Raw genomic sequence first — 18,006 nt, 5'->3', positions numbered from 1 at the left:
AAGCAGGTCTCACTATTGCTTTAGATCAGTATTAGATATGATGGTCAAAGGCAAGTGTTTAACAAGTTGCTAATCTTTGCAGTATCTAGAGGCACGATCCGACCATTTGATATCAACTTCTTTGTAGCTCCCAGCAAAAGACCAATAGCAAAGTGGTCGGCGATAGCATTAGTAGCCGTAATTGTTACATAATAGTGATACGATGTAGAGGCTGTTTTCCTCATGTGTCCATTCAAAAATATCGACTTATAGTTCGAGTTACGCCGACTAAGCGGCAAACACATCAATAGGCGAATAGATTAATTGAACAATTGACTGCTTCTACATCATCAACCAATAGGTTCAATACAGTTTCTCCCTCTACGTCAGTGGCGGCGTCGTCCTCTGATGATGTTGACAGATCGCGATCGTCGCATCAACTGAGAGTCTGTGGCTGACACCCGGAGGCGGCTGCCTGTTGCTTCGGGGCAGTTGTCGTCGGTGCTGGCTGATGTGTTGCCTCCGCCGCAGGACTGAGACACGGCCTCGTTGGCGGTGGCTCCACCTATCGCTTACCTTTCAACAAGCTTCGCGAGCGTTCATAAAATGAAAGACCACCATCATCTAGGCTAGCTATCAGATCGGCCCAACATTTTGCTTAGGCACAAAGGGACACACAGGTGGTTGCATTCGAGCTACAACAGAACACTGACTTTTACTACGTATTTGGCATTGGGCCTGGAGGAACACCACAGAGACAGGACCACATAGGTGTATTAACTTACGTGGAACTCAGATGGATAATACCTATCGTCGGCGGGAACTAGCTCTACTTCGTGATTAGTTCGCTTGATGTTCGCTATAATATAGTTAAATACAACAGGTAGTGCAAAAATTCAACGCAATTAGTGGAAAAAATGGATGCCAACGACCAATCGTTACAATGGCTTCAGCTGCTCACGGGTTTAGCTCTCTGAGAAAGTAACGAACCATAGCGTAATCTCCGGAGAGGCAGCACCTGTTGCTCAAGGCACTTTGAATCCTGTTCTGGTTGAAGATAACAACAGAGTAGTTAAACGATAGATGTAGATGCATGAAACAACGTTTACTTTGTGTTCACAATAATAATAATAATACGCCTGTTTATGTACAGTCGTTGAAAGAAATTTCAACAGTCAAATAGAAGCCGGTTGCTAATGAAAGGCCTAGGTATTGGGGTGTTTGCCCTCTACGTGACGTATTTTCTATCGGGTGTTGTTATATCGCAGTTCATGTCGCTTCTAAAATATGATCAATTCAATTTCTATAGTATGGACACTGAGTAATATGTGTCAATTTTGACCTTACGTCATAAGCACTGATCCCTAGTTTGATCATCACAGTCTTCATGTGAAACTCTAGTCTTCACCGAGCTATGCGAAGCTAATGCACTCAGTTACAAAAGTCGACAGCAGTAATCTGCATACTAACATTTATAAATGCCACGTAGTTTTCTAGTTAGCAACAAAGATGATTCGAAGGTTAATATAATGATGCTATCTGATGTTATCAGATGGCATTGTTATTGATAAATCTAATAGAGCTAACAACAGGACGCTCCCATCGATCCAGCTACGCTGTTGAGCTTAACGCAAACGAAGACTGACTAGGGGCATATGTTCTAGATTGGCTTTTGTCGCCATGCTTTTAAAAAGCAAAGCGTACGAGTCGAACCTGATTGACGTTGTATGCATAGGAAAAAGATAAACGATTTCTTCTATTTTTGCCATTATCATTATTACGGTACCAACTTCCAGCTTCGAGCGGGCTATGCCTATTTGATCCGAGCTACAGTTTGGTATGGGGGGTGACGAGCATGTCAATTCCACTTTCTCACCGACCTGAACACATATTTATACCAAACTGATTTTTATTATTATTCCTTAGAGTTACAATCCAATATGGCCAATTGCTTCGTTCAAAGCGTACATATCCAAAAATAGATACATAAGAGCTATTTTCGTTTGGCGATAACCAATGTGCCTTCCGACCAATTATTGTATGCGTTCATCAATTACTTACAGTCTAAGAATATGTTTATAGGAACCCGTTCAGTTTGAATTAGAATAGTTAGAAGTTTTTCTAATTTTTTAAGTAAAATAAGAGATCATTTTCGGCCACAATTTGCTATTCTGACCGCTTCCGTCAGATGGCACACTGGGTGCAGCTAGTTGATCGTAGTGTAATCGTGAAAATATACTTTGCTCTCAGGTTTGTCCTATTCTTCTTGCACCTTTCTCTTATACTTCTGGCCGTTTACTCATTCGTATGAAGCGTTTCCATTAGATTGTTTCTATTTATAACTCAAACTCCGGTAGAAGTTGCTCTTGTTTTAAAAAAATTGTTTTTTTTTTTAATGCTGTGAAGAAATATCCGCTGTAGAAACAGCACAGTAGGCCATATTATATTCAGATTAACGGAGTCGTAACACCCTAACAAAGTGAACAGGCTTTTTATAGACTGGTCACAGAGATGACTGTTTTTTTGCCGGTTTTTCCAGATCATAAAATTTCAAAACAGCGAATTTTGCTTTCTCTCAACGATCTAAGCTACAATTGTCACGTGCCAAATAAGCTTTATAATCATTGATTATCAGTTATCACGTTTAAATAATACCCACAGCCATATCATTACCATAGCAATGATCTAACTTGCTATAACATATCTATGTGATAATATCTATTATCTTGATGCGAATATCATAATACTCGTGTCATCCGTGCAGATCAGCTGTTGAAGATCATTATGCTTAGATGTGACCACTCTTCGCCCTTGCTCATTAATTAAGTTATCGATATTACGCGCAGTGCTTGTTGATGTCCGATAACGTGTGCGGCTTTTTTATCAGCAGAGCGGGCCAAGTCATCACCTGCGACCATGTTTGACCTCCTTCCCTTAGAAGGGGGAGTATCCGTTCGCCAAATGGCCAAAGTCATGTGTGCCTGTCGGAACTGTTCAGCCAAGAACCAACATCGATTGATCAGAGAGCTAGAGGATCAGCATACTTCCATCAGATTCTGCTGTTTGCAGTGGAAAAAATAGGTTGAACATTGAGGAAAGACGTTAGCTAATTAGAAGTATTCTTATTTGCTTGAAGAAGGGCAGCGTGTGGAATAGAAAGATATTGTGTCATATGTAATAGTTACTACATCGTCGTATTACAACAAAATGCGGTAACAGCTTAGTTACAAGACAGTATGTAGGGTCACTTGGTTCGAGCCCGACAATTGGGATGTTTTTTTCGTATAAAGATAGAGTTTTTCGGGTACACAGCATGTATCATTAAAGCAAGCCTATAAGATCTGCATTGCCAATACAGAAGATAAAATTTGCCCCCCCCCCCCCGTTAATCTCGTATCTGTAAAGGTAAGCCTTCAGAGTTGTGGCCACAAAAAAGATTACTGCGAACTTTGATTTTTTAAGCAGTTAATATAATTCCTTCGTTAAGGTCCTTCTGTGCTAGGAAACGCTTCTATTTCACTCATACGTGACACTCAATGCTGGTGCTTGTTTGAAATCTTTTGACGTAACTTTCTATTGTCACAATACAAGCATGCTGGGTAATCATTATAGTTCCGTGCCTGTGTAAGAAGTTTGAAGGGCTATACTGTATAAATACGATATTACTAATAGTGCATTTTATTTTATTTGAAAAACCACTCCGTGCTTTGTAGAATGAGTCAAACAATTTATAGTTTGTTGCTTTTTGTGATTTCTGTGTCCCACGTTCTGCTGATGCTTGTCAATCATCCGAAGTTATTCTGTTCCATGAGTGTATTTGGGTCAATCCGAACCTGGGCCCCTTGCGTTAAGTAAGTTTAAATACCTCGAAACTCAAAGTTCGGTAGATCAGTTTAAAGGAGTTAGCTAAATAATCGTTGTGTTGCTAAGATACTATTTGCCGAGATATATTTCTGTTAAACTACTTTCGTGTTATCAGGCTAGATAATTTTATTAATTTTCTATGCAGAACCAATAGTAAGTAGCTTCCTATAGGTTTCTTAGATTGGCATGCGTGTGGTAATAATGTCTTCCGTACTAGATAATGCGATGACAAGCCAATCAGTGGTAATAAGCACCACGGGCACGCTGCGATATAAAATCTATAAATGAGGACTGTAGTTTAAGAAACAACACAGTAGATTTTACATTTTGCTAGTCATACATCGTTTGTACTTTGCCGATATTTGTTAGTAATTTATTCCTACTTAGACGATTGGGTGCTCACTCTATGCTACGTATCATACAATGTTGTTAAAAAAACAGGACAATTTCGATTAGGAATTTGTACTATTTGTACGTAAATTAGATATTCACAAACTATCCGTTCGACGAAGAGACAGCCTTAGAATAAAAACGAGCTAGAATTTGCGGCACGAAATTCTAAAAATCGAAAGTAATTAGTAGATAAAAATGAGACCATGAATTCGGCTGCAAAACCACACATGGATTCAGGAAAAAAGTACCCACTGAAATCTAATAGACTGATCGATCTGCAGTAAATTAGCCCCTGCGTCTATTATGTCCGTTACAGATGAACGCGAGGACGTCCAAAAGAAGGCGTTCGCTAAATGGATAAATCAGCGTTTGGTACAAGGAGGCTATGAACCGCTCAAAGATCTCTTCCTCGTAAGTTTAACCTTTTGATTTTATGATATCTATTCTGGATAGTGAGGAAATCATCTACAAAAAACCATCACGATGAAGCTAACGCCACATATAGGCTGTAAAAAAGATATGAGTTGGTTGCTTATAGCTAAATGATTAATCTAAATGAAAAAGCTTCTATTAAACTATTCGTCCTCGTTTAAATTTAATAAATTAAATATAGAATCTATCTTCCCACATTATCACTTAATAGGTGTCTACGCTTGAAGTGATAAGATGCTCGATTTAGGTTAAACATATTTCCTTCGATAGAAGCTAATCGGCCAGTTGACCTGTACAATTTATCTAAGTCATGTTAGAGTCGGGAACGTCTAGAAATGACGACCTTTACCGCCGGTTTGCTGAACGTCAAGGGCTGCAATTTCTTGCTCGCCTAACATTATCTTATCGGTATATTAGTCCGTACTGAGGTCGAATAGAATTCGATTTTTATATCTGTGCATAATTTAACCTTTCCCCGATTTCGAACATAATGTCTACCAATTGGCTCTAGCATCTATTTAACATTTGAAAGCTTAAGAAAAATGTACGTATTTTAAAAACACGTAGATACATTTTTCATACATTTTGACGGGTGATACCTTTGAGATATATCTAAACATGTATTTAGTTTAAGAACTTTAGCTCATCGTTAGGTGTGCTAAATATTATATCTCGAAACCGTGAATAGTGGACAAATTAAGTGTCTTTTTAAACGATTTGTATTAGTAGAACTATACTATATATAATAGAACTAGATGGCTGTAGACAACGGTACTGGGTATCTGTGTGTATTGATAAAACGAGGCTCATTGTTGTACAAAAGATTGGTCGAAGTTTAAATAATATTTCCATTGTTTAGTACAAAAACCAGCCGTCAACGCACAAAACTATTATGGGTTGCGGGCAATTAATATAAATGGATTTTCAGAGACACCTACATGTACTACGAATGGAGCAATTTAGTCCAGCTTTGTTGTACACTAAACAGATGCTTTCCTAGAAAATATCCAAACATTTGAAGTAAACGGATAAAGTAAAAAATAGTAAGTTCGTTGTACCCATTGGTAACGTGAAATATCGAATGTATGTTCAAACGAAAGTTGTAATAATGGCAGTATCTCTATTTTGTGAGACAACGACGCTCGTTTTTCGTTCGGTGGCACGTTTCATTTTTCAATCACAGTGTCATACGAAAGGTTGTCATGTTTCGTGTTTTCATCAAGAATCCTAGTGACTACTTCAGTGCTACTCTTTCGGCTGAGCAACGAGATCGACGTTGATCTCATACCTTATACGCAGTTATTCAGGCCGTCCTTTATTGTTTGAATTTTCTTTCCGGTAAGGTAACCTGTTTATGTAACACATCATCAAAGAGGTTGTCTAATGTAGGTATGATTCTTCAGGTGTTATAATCATAGATTGCCTACGTACGGGGCACGTTAACACGACACTTCGCTAACTCTGCTCATCGTCTTACGGCTCCTTTTATTATATTTTTATAGGATCTACGAGATGGCACTCGGCTTCTCCAGCTTCTCGAAGCGTTGTGCGGTCGCCCATTTCCTAGGGAGAAAGGTCGTCTCCGGGTGCACCACATGAACAATGTCTCGCGCGCCTTGCAGGTGTGCACATTATTTCTTAACTATCATTCAACCATTGATCCCTTCATTCTTATAGGCTATATGACTAATACAGTGTAAGAAACTACAGTAGGGATAGGTAGATAATAGTAGGTACTATTGAGAGACATGTGCAAATAGGTTACTGTTTCGCAAAAGCAGTAAATAATGCCTGTTACTTGGCTCGGAAAACGTTACCTTCTAGAATAATATTTCACCGTAAACCAAGTCATGTCTTGTTATCTCTATATAAATCTAAATCGTTTCACTCGACATGAATTTCTATGTCATAGGTAAGCCATACGTTTTCCAATGTGACGTTCGTTTGCTATCATGTGTCAGGGGCTGATGAACTTTGCAACATCTTCATAGTCTGCTCTTTGTTTTTCTAGGTGTTGGATTCACAAAATGTGAAACTGGTAAACATCTCTACCAATGACATCGTTGACGGAAATTCCAAACTTACGTTAGGTCTTATTTGGAGCATCATTTTGCACTGGCAAGCGCAGGATGTCCTTCGAGCTAACAAGGTACGCGTGAAGACAAAGCTCGTCGAAAGATTTATGACCCATCCCATGTGGAAAAGTGCTTAAAATTATATGTTTTTTTTTTATCTAACATCATCTACTAATTATTTTCATTATATGCCATTGCATTAGCCAAGCTACGTACGTCGTAAGCCTTGTGTAGGTTGAGGCGTCCATACTTTTTCTGACACACAACCCGTGATATATCATTCAAGATAGGTACATTTCACTTACCGAGTGCGTAAGCTCAATTTAAAAATTTACGCAAAATATACCTTCACGCGCAATGAACAAGTTTTTCCAAAGGGTAAATCAGATGAAAATACATATTCAATGCCAATATGTATAAACAACTAGATCTATGGCTGAGTAATATGCTACAAAAAGTATTTGTTCTAACTAGTAGTCTTTGTAAGAGGCAGTTTCTCGTACCTGTGCTGATCTAGTAGTAATTTCCATAAAATGCTTAAGGTAAAAGGCCGTCGGTCAAGTAGGTGTATTAGTGTTTGCAAATCCATAGATATTAAATACGTACAAAATGACAAGTATGTGCTATCTGTTTAAACTGTTGTGATCTTTTTTGTTTATATCGAACTTCACAGTTGACGGGTCTGCACACTTCGTTAGAACGTACGCTACTCGCGTGGTGTCAGGAGATATGCGCGAATTACGCAAATTATGTAACCGTGACGAACTTCACGACGAGTTGGCAAGATGGCTGGGCTTTCAACGCACTGCTGCATTACCATTCGCCAGATATGTTTAATTTTGAGAACCTGTTCTGTCTCAAAGGAGAGGAAAAACTCGAGCATGCTTTTGAGGTAGGCGATGCTCCTTATTTCAACCTAGTTATATTCTTTAAATTTGGCTAAAATTTATAGGTGCTCACTCCTTGTGTAACAAATGGTGTACGGTAGTGAAGTATATACATATTAGTAGTAGGGTTTCGACGTCGTGTTGATGATAAGCCGCAGTCTATGAGCATGGTTTACAATTTTTCAGATTACTGCTTCAAACGTATGCAAATCGACTGCTTGAGACTCTGTTACATGTTATTCCCTATCTAGCTAATAACAAGTACCTTGCAATACACATATCGGTCCAGGTGGCCCATACATCTTTTGGCATCGATAAGCTTCTTGACCCCGAGGATATGGCGATTCCGGACCGGAAGTCCGTTATGATGTATGTGATGTGTCTGTACCAGAGACTACATCATTTGGCGCCCGCAGGGGTAAGTTTTGCATGTTTTTTTTAACCTCTAAAAATCGACTATTCCGAATCAGCTATGAAGAACTAGATCGACGGGTCTGGTATTTAATTCGTAAAACCATTCGGTAAACAAATGGTTAAACTAGACTATGCATAAATGGCTGTGGCATAAAAACAACGACCGAATTTCACAAATTGTACACTCTTAATTAATGGGCGGAGATATAGTGAGGTTCAGTTATTATGATGCGTATTTTAAACAATCATGGAAATGAAATTCCTCGATAGAGGGCGCAATTCATAATAAAAAAGCCTCTATTAGTATTATTCACTCTACAGATAAGCGATACATAGTACGACGAATGTTGATGACAATGACGATCTGGTACATCTGCGTTTGTGTGATTGAGCTGTAGGAGAAAATTTCGTAGCTACGTGAAGTTGACCCAATTTCAAAAAGCAAATTTGACAAAAGTAAAATACCCACTGTATTCCTTTCCCGTTGACCCTCGTCAATAAAGTTCGTCGGTCACTATAACGTTCCGAAAGTAATATTTCGGAGCCAACACCATTTTCCTTACCAGCCATTCTCTAGTGATTTAGAATACCTATCCGTTATTTTAGCCATGAACATTGAAGAAAGACGTCACAACGTCCAGGATCAAACGTGGTAACACAAAAAAGGTTTAAGGTTAATGCTGTATTTCGTTAGCTCAAAAAATCGACGTTATTATAAGGCGCCGTTTGTCCACTTATCAGTAGACAGTATACCCTACACAAATCGTTCCTGTCCAGAGCTTAGAACTCAGCGAAAATGGCATTTACATTTTATTTGTTAATAAACACATAACCTTTTTTTTTTAGTTATAGATTTTTTAATCTTACTGGGCAAAGATATATATTCGATAGATAGTTTTTTAAACGACGAAGTGAAATAATTGGTTGCCTTGCGTTTATAAATATTAAAAGTGTATAAAATAAAAAGCATATAAAAATATTAAAAAAAGATATTAAGTAACAATAAAAAAACTGTTAGAATTTATAAATGTGGAACGAATTCTGTTTGATGAGCGTATACAGAGGCAGGGCTTGTGCCTTAATTTAATGTTTGCTCCACAGTGTGATATTTGTCCATAATTGTGACATTCGTCATCAGTAACACAATGACGCCTTTTCGCTTCTAAGCCTTGCTGCTGAGCCATCTTTACTTTTACACTAGCTTGTCGGTCGCGATCCACCTCGACCAGCGATAACTGCCAGTTTAAGCGCTAGAACCGAGCTCATAGGAGCCTCCTTAGACGCGTTTCTACTAGACGCTTTGGACCAACCCAGTTTACCAATAATACCTTAGCTCAACTCCCTTAGACAGCATACGTTTTCCTGTTCAATCGAGAAGCGCTATCCCTGCCCCGCTACCAATGCCAGCGGCACCAAATAGCGCGCTAGCAACAAATTTCCGACTTACAAACTGATGTTATGTCGCCGGCGTACGGAAGCTTGTGGTTGCCCCTATATCATAGTGGGCAGTTGACGTTCAATGCACGCTCGCTGAGTTGGCAATGAGTTCGACGAATGTTTACTTGAGCATAACAGCTAATATGCCTTCTTTGTCTACTACACGGCTGTATTTCGAAATTACTCTGTGGACTACGGAGTAATCCATTTGAATAATAGCTTGTTTATACGGGTAGGCAGACGAAGATAGTCAGAGTTTGAAGCTTTTCGTGAATCCTTTATCGTGGCGATAAGGGGGACCTATAGGGAAAGCGAAATCAGACTCAGATAAAACAATTTGCTAGTGGCTAAGTATTACTATTTTTTACCTGCGTGTCTAAGGGCCTATTGGTATGTTAAATGTTTCATGCTGGAATGTCTTTACTACGAGCCACAATAGCACTATAACGATGGAGGATTTAACGCTTAACGGTTAATGACCGATTTACCGACTGAGCTTTGAGGCGTTTTGCTTCAGCCGGCAACGTAATCGTTCTACCAGGACACGTGCTACACGTTGTTTGCTGTGTAGCAGAAAACCGATTCATTACGCGATTTGGCGGAACTGATGGCTCGCGCTGCGTCCATTAGCGTGTGGCCCTCTCGATATGACGCTTCGTGACGGTTCTGGACGTCTTGTAGCTGGCACGCTTGCAGCTACACAAGAACGCAGCGGAAAGAAGAACAGTTTATCGTCCTGTTGACCGTGCTACCATAATACATAGATGTTTAGACAAACATAAAGAAAAACAATGTCTACTGGGGTGGAGAACCTTGTCTGCTTGGGCTAATGCCACTAATAAATGGTCTCGGATTTTTTGACGAAAACATACACCGGCTGCATTTATTGTGTCTCTCTGTAGCAAAGATCTGCAGGGACAACAAGACATGACATGTTATGATGCTTTAGAGTGTGTGAATTAGACGGCCATTACATAGCAAAGGAGCGACTGTGCGAGGGGATAAAGGAATAATCACTGGAAGAAGAGGAGGAGGTTTGCGCCACGTCGAACGCGCGAGCGAACAAATATGCATAAGGAAAAAAAAGGCCTGTGACACTTTTGGTACGCAGTGTGAACAATCGGCTTTAAGGCAGACTTAGCGCGCAAGCAAGACAGGAGTTACAGGAAGCTACACTAAGTGTTGTCAGTTAATGACGCAAACGGTGAACCAAAGCAAATTCATTAAACTCTCTCTAAGGATAAAATTTGTCCTGTCAACAACCTCCTTTGTAGTAAGTCGTTAAACACATAATAAATACTTTGCAGCTGTGTGTTTCTAGACTTCGAATGAAGTTAATTTAGTTTCAAACAATGAATCATAAAGGATAATACATGGATACAAAGTACGGCCGATGGCGCACTATTGTACGGAGTCTAGAGGACTTCTTCTCATCACCGTTGGATGACGGTATGCAAGGCTTGTCTTATATAGCTGGCTTAGAAAGTGCTCTGAAGGCTAACTGAACGGTCGGAAACGCGGATAAAATTAGACGTGCCTAACGTGTTGCGCTGGCGGATAACTAGAATTATTATATCAATGGTGAGTGTAATAGTATAGCATAAGAGATCGAGAATACGTAGTGAAATTAACCTGTTCTAATTAATACTGAGCCTCGACTCAGCGTACATACAGCGATACTTGCTGGAAAATAAATAATAAGAATAATAGGTAAATTAGTAAAATAATAGGAAATCAGTAAAAAAAAAAAAAGGTTGTTCAGTTATACGATGTCATTCCTCGTTAGCTGATGGAATACGCAGATACTTCTCTATAAGTTTTAGGGAAATAATCATTGTTTGTCCTTAGTCATAAGCCAAAAAATCATACCTTGCCTATAGAATACCCTTCAGGTAATTTTATAATAGATGAGACCATCTCCTGCTTCAGGTTATCGGAATTCTACATGATGATTAGCACTGCTACGGGCTGGTTATGGTTTAATGGTGACAAAATTGAAAATTGAAATGAAGAAAAAGAAGATGGTGACAAAAGCAATACAATATTCTCACAAGTTAGCTTACGGCATAGTAAGTTGGTCACACTAAGGCCGTGAACGGCTAAGGTAGCACCTTTGGTACATATATTTCGTTGTTTAACGATGGCAACTGTGAACCCAAGAGTGTTTCCCGTTTCAGCATAAGCTTTGGTTTTTATATGATATCTAGCGCACTCGTTCGTGTATTCACCGGAGTATGACCGGTACGACACCATATATTCAATGGAGTTCCACAATCTATATATATATATATATATATATATATATATATATATAATCTATTCAAGCGTTTAGCTTAACTGTTTTTTTCACCCTGGCTTAAGAGCGGTTGTTAATAGGCGTTCGTTGCATTGACAGTTGGCCTTACTTTGGCGCCCAAAGGAGTCAACTATTTTGATAATTAGCAAAGAAAACACACGAAGCGTGAGTTTTGTCGTGGCAGGTAAACAGGCCATGATACTCACCGGTGCAAGATACTAGAAATGTACCTTGACAAAGGATTCTGGAGAATGCACCACGTGCGTCCAGCCAGGAAAACCTTTATGACTGAGACACATTCGAACATTCATGTGCCTAAGTGTGCCGGGCGTAGGCGGCTTATCGCTTCGATAGCCAAGTCTGCACGTTTTTATTCAAAGCTTTACTGTGGTTCAAACCTGCATCGAGCACAGAATAACACGTAAGAGCTTTTGAGAAGAACCTAAAGGATCATAACTTACCAGACAGTTAGTACGTCAGCGGCTCCGGTCCTAGTTAAAAAAACACCACCGTGGAACATGAAGACGGCAGAAAAACAGAGCCTTTACGAGTATGAACCCAGGATCGAGGGAAAAAGACAAAGACAAAGACGATTGCAGCCTCGCTGGTAGAGTGGAATGAAATTTTTACAAGTAAATTTGAAACAGAAGTTTTGCAGCGATGGCTGCCTGAAGGTAACTTACGCGTAAAAAAGTTCGCATAGCTTCGAGAAATGGGATTGGCCAGTTCGTGGAAGGTTATCTGCGCCATGACAAATGGCTGACAGTTGGAACCAATGATAGCTGCTAACCCGGACCTAAAAGAAGAGTGATACGACTAAGAAAAATAAGACTTTCGTAGGATAAAACTAATACAGGGTATTTGTACATAGATAATGCTGATTTATGGTTGGGTTCACAGGAGATGCGAAGGGGCGCTTTCCGAGTGTGACCCAGGGTACCTTTTGAAGCTGGAAAATCGACAAGTAACTCTGACCAATTAACCCGGCGAGCACCTGCCACTTCCTCCTACCAATTCATAGTACTGGCGAATGATAGTTAGATAGTGTAGTGAAAGATAAGAGAGACATTGAGAATAAATGGGCTGTGATCTCGATAGAAATAGGCCCAACGATGGGCATGAACCGCACACTTGGCGTACATTAAATAGGCCTCGTCTTAGTAATGCCCGCTCGCGTGTAAATAGTACTAGTGAAACCCTACCAAAGGGAAAATTATTACACTGAAGCCGAATGCGGCCACTACACTAAAAGAAACTCGCGTTGCACATTATGGTAGCTGTTATATTAGTATATAGAGCTTTTATACGATGTTACCTTAATCTGGTTTGGTTTAGAGGACTGTTGAAAAATATACGAGATACATTTCGCTATCAACTTTGGGGTGATCCTCATTTAACTGTATGCGACCTCCAGATAGCGTTCCGCGTTCGAGATGCCTTATCGTAGTCGATTTTCCGTGCAGATTATTACCATGAAGAGGTCTGGCTAGAAGCGATTTTATTGAATTTTCATTCAGGCTATGTAAGCCTTCTGTAGAGAGCCGTTACGCATCAAACTCATTTGCTATTTCTCTGTCGTTAAGTTCAAACGAGCATGGAGCCAGGTAGGGCTGTAAATTGACGATTAATCAGCACGACGTACTAATTGGCAGATGCTATTACCCTTATATGTACGATTATATGTATGCGTAACAGAGATAGCTTAGAGAAGGATGCATAATGGTGAATGGGTAGTGCCTGCATCAGTAGAAACAAGCATTCTCGATTAATGGCTAGAACGTGACTCTTAACCAAGCGGAGTCTGGACCGCCCCTACCCTGTTTTACGAGTTGGACGTTTTTATTATCCAGTAAGTTGCCTACCTTCAATTATGGATCTAGAAAATGAAGTTGTCTGCCCGCATTTTGCGTATGTGTAATAAACGCTGGAGGAAACTTCGTAAGGGAAACTTAGTTACTTCAAGTTTCATTCCTCTGTGTAGCGTTCTCGGCCATAGCAGGGCTGTTCGGCACTTAGTGTGGACGAATTTAGATTCATACGTTGACAAAAAAATTCAATTGACAGTAGTGAGATATCTATCTCGCGGTGGTCCTCTTAGTCAAAACAATACCAGGACTGGAATTCGTTGTCTCAAATCCACCCCGCTCATATACAAAATCTGCTCGCGCAGTTAAAAAGAAAGGTTTCCATCTTTTAATGAAAAGTTGTTTCGAGCATGTTATTTTGTATAGACAGCACGTACGGCACGTCCACTTCAGGTCGATCTCGCATATGGAACAGTGAAGTATCTCGGCATTAATTTTCAGTTCCGTTGAACTTTGAACGACATATCTGTGACAGTAGCTGATTTTACGACGGACGAGACGCTGACAAAGATAGACAGTTCACCAAATATCGCTTTTGTCGGCAACTTCAGTTAATAATGAACTTTCGCAGACAGAACAATTCTCCATGTTGAAGACTCAGTTATTTCAATTGCGCACTTGTTTTACTATAACGGAGGATACTAAATGTAGTTATAAGCCAAGCTGCCTATCTTGTAGGTCTATCCATATTTTTGTATTCAACCTAAACAACACCAGTAAGTCGATAAATAGATCGAAATGTTTGTAGTGTCCACCTATGTTTGCCTTATTTGTACAGCTACTGAGTGTACATGCGCTTTTGTACTAGTGTTAAGCGATCGACTATCAAAATGCTATAAAATGCCGGAAATCTATTGCTAACCCTATTAAAAAACGCGTCTGATGTTTCGCGTTACAATGTAGACCTATCCATTTTTGCACACTATACGTATTCTCTAGCTTTTTTTTTTTTTTACCAGTTAGTGATAGCCAGAGCTGCTCGAGCTAACGGCAGCCCGACGACGCGTAAATTGTGGTATTTACTCTGGTCAGCATATCGACGTCCCACCGCTACTCCCTGATGTTAAGTTATCTACACGCAGACGCCAGTCGTCCAGCCATCAAAGGCTAAAGGCGTCCGTTCTGTGTAGAAGACCCGCTCCCGTTTGTGCGGGGGCCGCTACTGTTTGTAAGTCGTACGAAAGAGCATTAGAAATCAGCACACTGTATAGATGCTAAAGCGGCGTCGTGAAACAATCATAAGGCAGAACGAATGACTAAACAATATCTAGTATGAATGAAAAAAAGGAATCTAGTCAAAGAACACGAAACAAACAACCGAAATCTGCGAAGCAATCTAATAGCTACTGCGGATGTGTTTCCATCGGTTTTCTGCGTTCGCAATGAAGAGGAAGCCCGGAAAAATTTCATGGTCACTGACTAGTAGGTTGTGATAATCAGTCACAGTAAATGTAATGTAAACGTAAAAACAGTAAATGTAAATATACTCGTAATGTTTCTGAGAAGAGTTAGTGAATCGTTGGGGAACAGAAGCAGGGTGAATGAAACAGAAAAGTGTCTGATCGAGCCAAATCGGAGTCGACCGAACGAACATGACATTGGGCCTTCGACGGGTAGAAATTCGAATAACAATATGGACCCAGATATCTCGCTTTGTCAACACATATAGTAGTGGGTATGTGGGTTAATGTACAGATCCCATCTCACTAGACATGGTGGAATGATCCTTATGAAAAAATGTCAAAACAGTAGCACTAAACAAGGTTTCATTGATGAGTTGACCTAGCAAGTGGCTATCGTATCAATAGGGTGTTTAGCGGGCGGACTAGACGGAAAGACAGCTGGCGAGTGACCATAGAGAGATCTGGCTATGTTATACTATAACTGGATTCACTTATGAAATGTGTACTTATGAATGAATCGTAAAACGATGCGATGTATTGTAGATTAGTAAATAGATAAAAATTTGACTGCTAGTGACGTTGAGGTCAATCGGTCTCGTGCTTACTTTGGCGGTCGTATATAACTGCGCCGCAAATATGGTACGACCTAAACGTAAACCTAAATTGGTCGAAGAGCGGCAACATTTTGAATAAAAGCTGATCGATTTAACTAAAAATATCAGACTGATTGAGAGATTCGAACAAAATAGAATAGTGTCACTGGGAATTTCAATTAAGTGCCGAAACCTCTCGGCTCCGATGACGTGTAAGGAGCAATCATATCTGCGGTACGGGTGGAACCGATTTTAATAAAATTTGGGTGAATCGCAACTGGAGCTCGAACCTGGACCCTTAGGCTTATAAGTCCCTTCCAAAACTGAGACAATCAATTTATGTCAGTCTTATCAGAAAGCAATTATAACCCTTCTGCTGGTCAAATGGGCTCTATAGCCCATATCGTTGTTAACCCATTCATGTTTCACAAACACCTTCGGAAGCCTTCAATTCGTTTAAAAAACATTGCTTTCTACAGCAGTGCGCTGCTGAGAAAAAAAAAAAGGCCATTGCTAAGTAATCGCGTGACAATACACAGTTGGCCTACAGACCTCTTTTATGCCTGATTCGGACACGTGACAATACACAGTTGGCCTACAGACCTTTTTTATGCCTGATTCGGACACGTGACAATACACAGTTGGCCTACAGACCTTTTTTATGCCTGATTCGGACACGTGACAATACACAGTTGGCCTACAGACCTTTTTTATGCCTGATTCGGACACGTGACAATACACAGTTGGCCTACAGACCTTTTTTATGCCTGATTCGGACACGTGACAATACACAGTTGGCCTACAGACCTTTTTTATGCCTGATTCGGACGCGTGACAAGACCAAGATACTGAGGCGTAGATATGACATTATGTATTTACGACAAGGACGACATCCTTCCAATAGTCACTGACAGAGCGTGTGTTCACATTCTTAGCGATACCTGAAGATATCATTTCAAAAAGCTGTCCAAAGACGAAACTTCAACTGAATTGCTCAGTTTTCATTATGAAATAAATTGATTTCAATCGTGCGGAAACAGAACATTAGCTCTGAAGCATTTGTTGGCAGTTCGTCCATAGTTTGACACACCTCGTTATCTCACATTGTCGTTAAATATACTGTAAGAGTATTTCAAGATGGCTTAGGTAGTGTCTGTTTCACAGCTGTAAACACAATCGAAACTAGTTATGAAGGTATGAGAATGTTATAAACAAAGGTTATGATGAACAGCTCAACTTCATCGTATCAAATATGAGACGATCTGTGTGTGTATCACGCGAAATATGGTACTGAATACGAGTCTTCTTAAACATGTTCCAACAAATCATTTCAAATGAAACAATTGGTGCCAATGGCGTTACTAACGTGGACGATTTTGATAGTTTTTGATAGAAACAATGGTACGTTAAATATCATTATAGATTTTACTAATAATAATAATAGTAAATTAGCAATAATTGATAAAATCTATCATTCAACTCGACCTTGAACAACTATCCTATGTCCGCCTATTGAATTCGGGTAATGTAAAAGCAACGAATATCGATGACAACTGAAGCCCTTTGAAATGGCTCTTGAGGCTTGTTTTGATAGCCACGTTGAAGCCGTTGCTCTCACGCTGACCTCTGCTTGTTGTATTTTTATTGTCGTTCGGTTATCGACCCTGTTATATGGGTGTAGGCAAGTGCAACAAAAACAGCTACGCTAGAAGGTTATAAGGCATTGCTAGAGGAAACCCTTGCGCGGTTGCTCGAGGCTGAGGAACGAATAAAAACTGCACCGGAGGCCTCGACAAATGAAGATGTCGACGTCGTTAAGCAGATGTACTACGAACATGAGGTAATATGACGAACACTTCGTTATTATTAGGAAAATTACGGATTGTACTAATAATTGCACGACCCGAACAACGTGAGACGTATTAAATAAGAGCTCAATGTTTATCTTAACCTAGAGTCGTTGAAACACTATAGGGGGTCGAAGCTATGCGGAGTTATGACTAACGCCCTCAGCCTGGCGAGCGTCAACGTATTCTATTGGTTTAACTGAAACTTTTTCTTTTCATTACAGGCTTTTATGCAAGAGGTGCGGCGACTGCAAGAGAGCGCCGTTGACGTCCTTCGACAAGGACGATCAATATTGAAAAATGGCTCAATCCCACTCCAGGATGACGAAGCTCAAAATCTAAACTCAGAGATCTCCTACGTTAATAAGAAGCTGCAGGAATTGCGCGATCATATAACTCAGCGGTATTATTAATTATGAACACCGCCGTCTCATTGCGTTGGTCTGATAGGCGTGGCACTATATAGCCTACACTTTTGACGATATATTTAGATCGGCTGATATGTTCATATACAGATGATG

The 18,006-nt window shown here is 39.9% G+C and overlaps 1 protein-coding gene across 2 annotated transcripts in view; it reads left to right on the top strand.

Annotated features, from left to right (window-relative positions):
• The window catches only part of LOC111267419 (dystrophin), a 37,024-nt gene that overhangs the window by 3,389 nt on the left and 15,629 nt on the right, over nucleotides 1-18,006 (top strand). Inside the window, exons 2-8 of one of the 2 annotated variants that reach the window (XM_022845660.2) lie at nucleotides 4,553-4,647; nucleotides 6,171-6,290; nucleotides 6,680-6,817; nucleotides 7,417-7,635; nucleotides 7,920-8,048; nucleotides 17,320-17,478; nucleotides 17,710-17,888. In XM_022845660.2, coding sequence (XP_022701395.1) covers nucleotides 4,553-4,647; nucleotides 6,171-6,290; nucleotides 6,680-6,817; nucleotides 7,417-7,635; nucleotides 7,920-8,048; nucleotides 17,320-17,478; nucleotides 17,710-17,888 — 1,039 coding nt within the window. Of the gene's footprint in view, nucleotides 1-4,552; nucleotides 4,648-6,170; nucleotides 6,291-6,679; nucleotides 6,818-7,416; nucleotides 7,636-7,919; nucleotides 8,049-8,088; nucleotides 11,063-17,319; nucleotides 17,479-17,709; nucleotides 17,889-18,006 lie in introns of those variants that run through there. The other variant, XM_022845661.2, reaches the window with a different exon arrangement.

Source organism: Varroa jacobsoni, unplaced genomic scaffold, assembly GCF_002532875.2.
Source record: "Varroa jacobsoni isolate VJ856 unplaced genomic scaffold, vjacob_1.0 scaffold_1184, whole genome shotgun sequence".
Lineage (NCBI taxonomy): Eukaryota > Metazoa > Arthropoda > Arachnida > Mesostigmata > Varroidae > Varroa > Varroa jacobsoni.
This window is presented reverse-complemented; position numbering and strand designations above follow the sequence as displayed.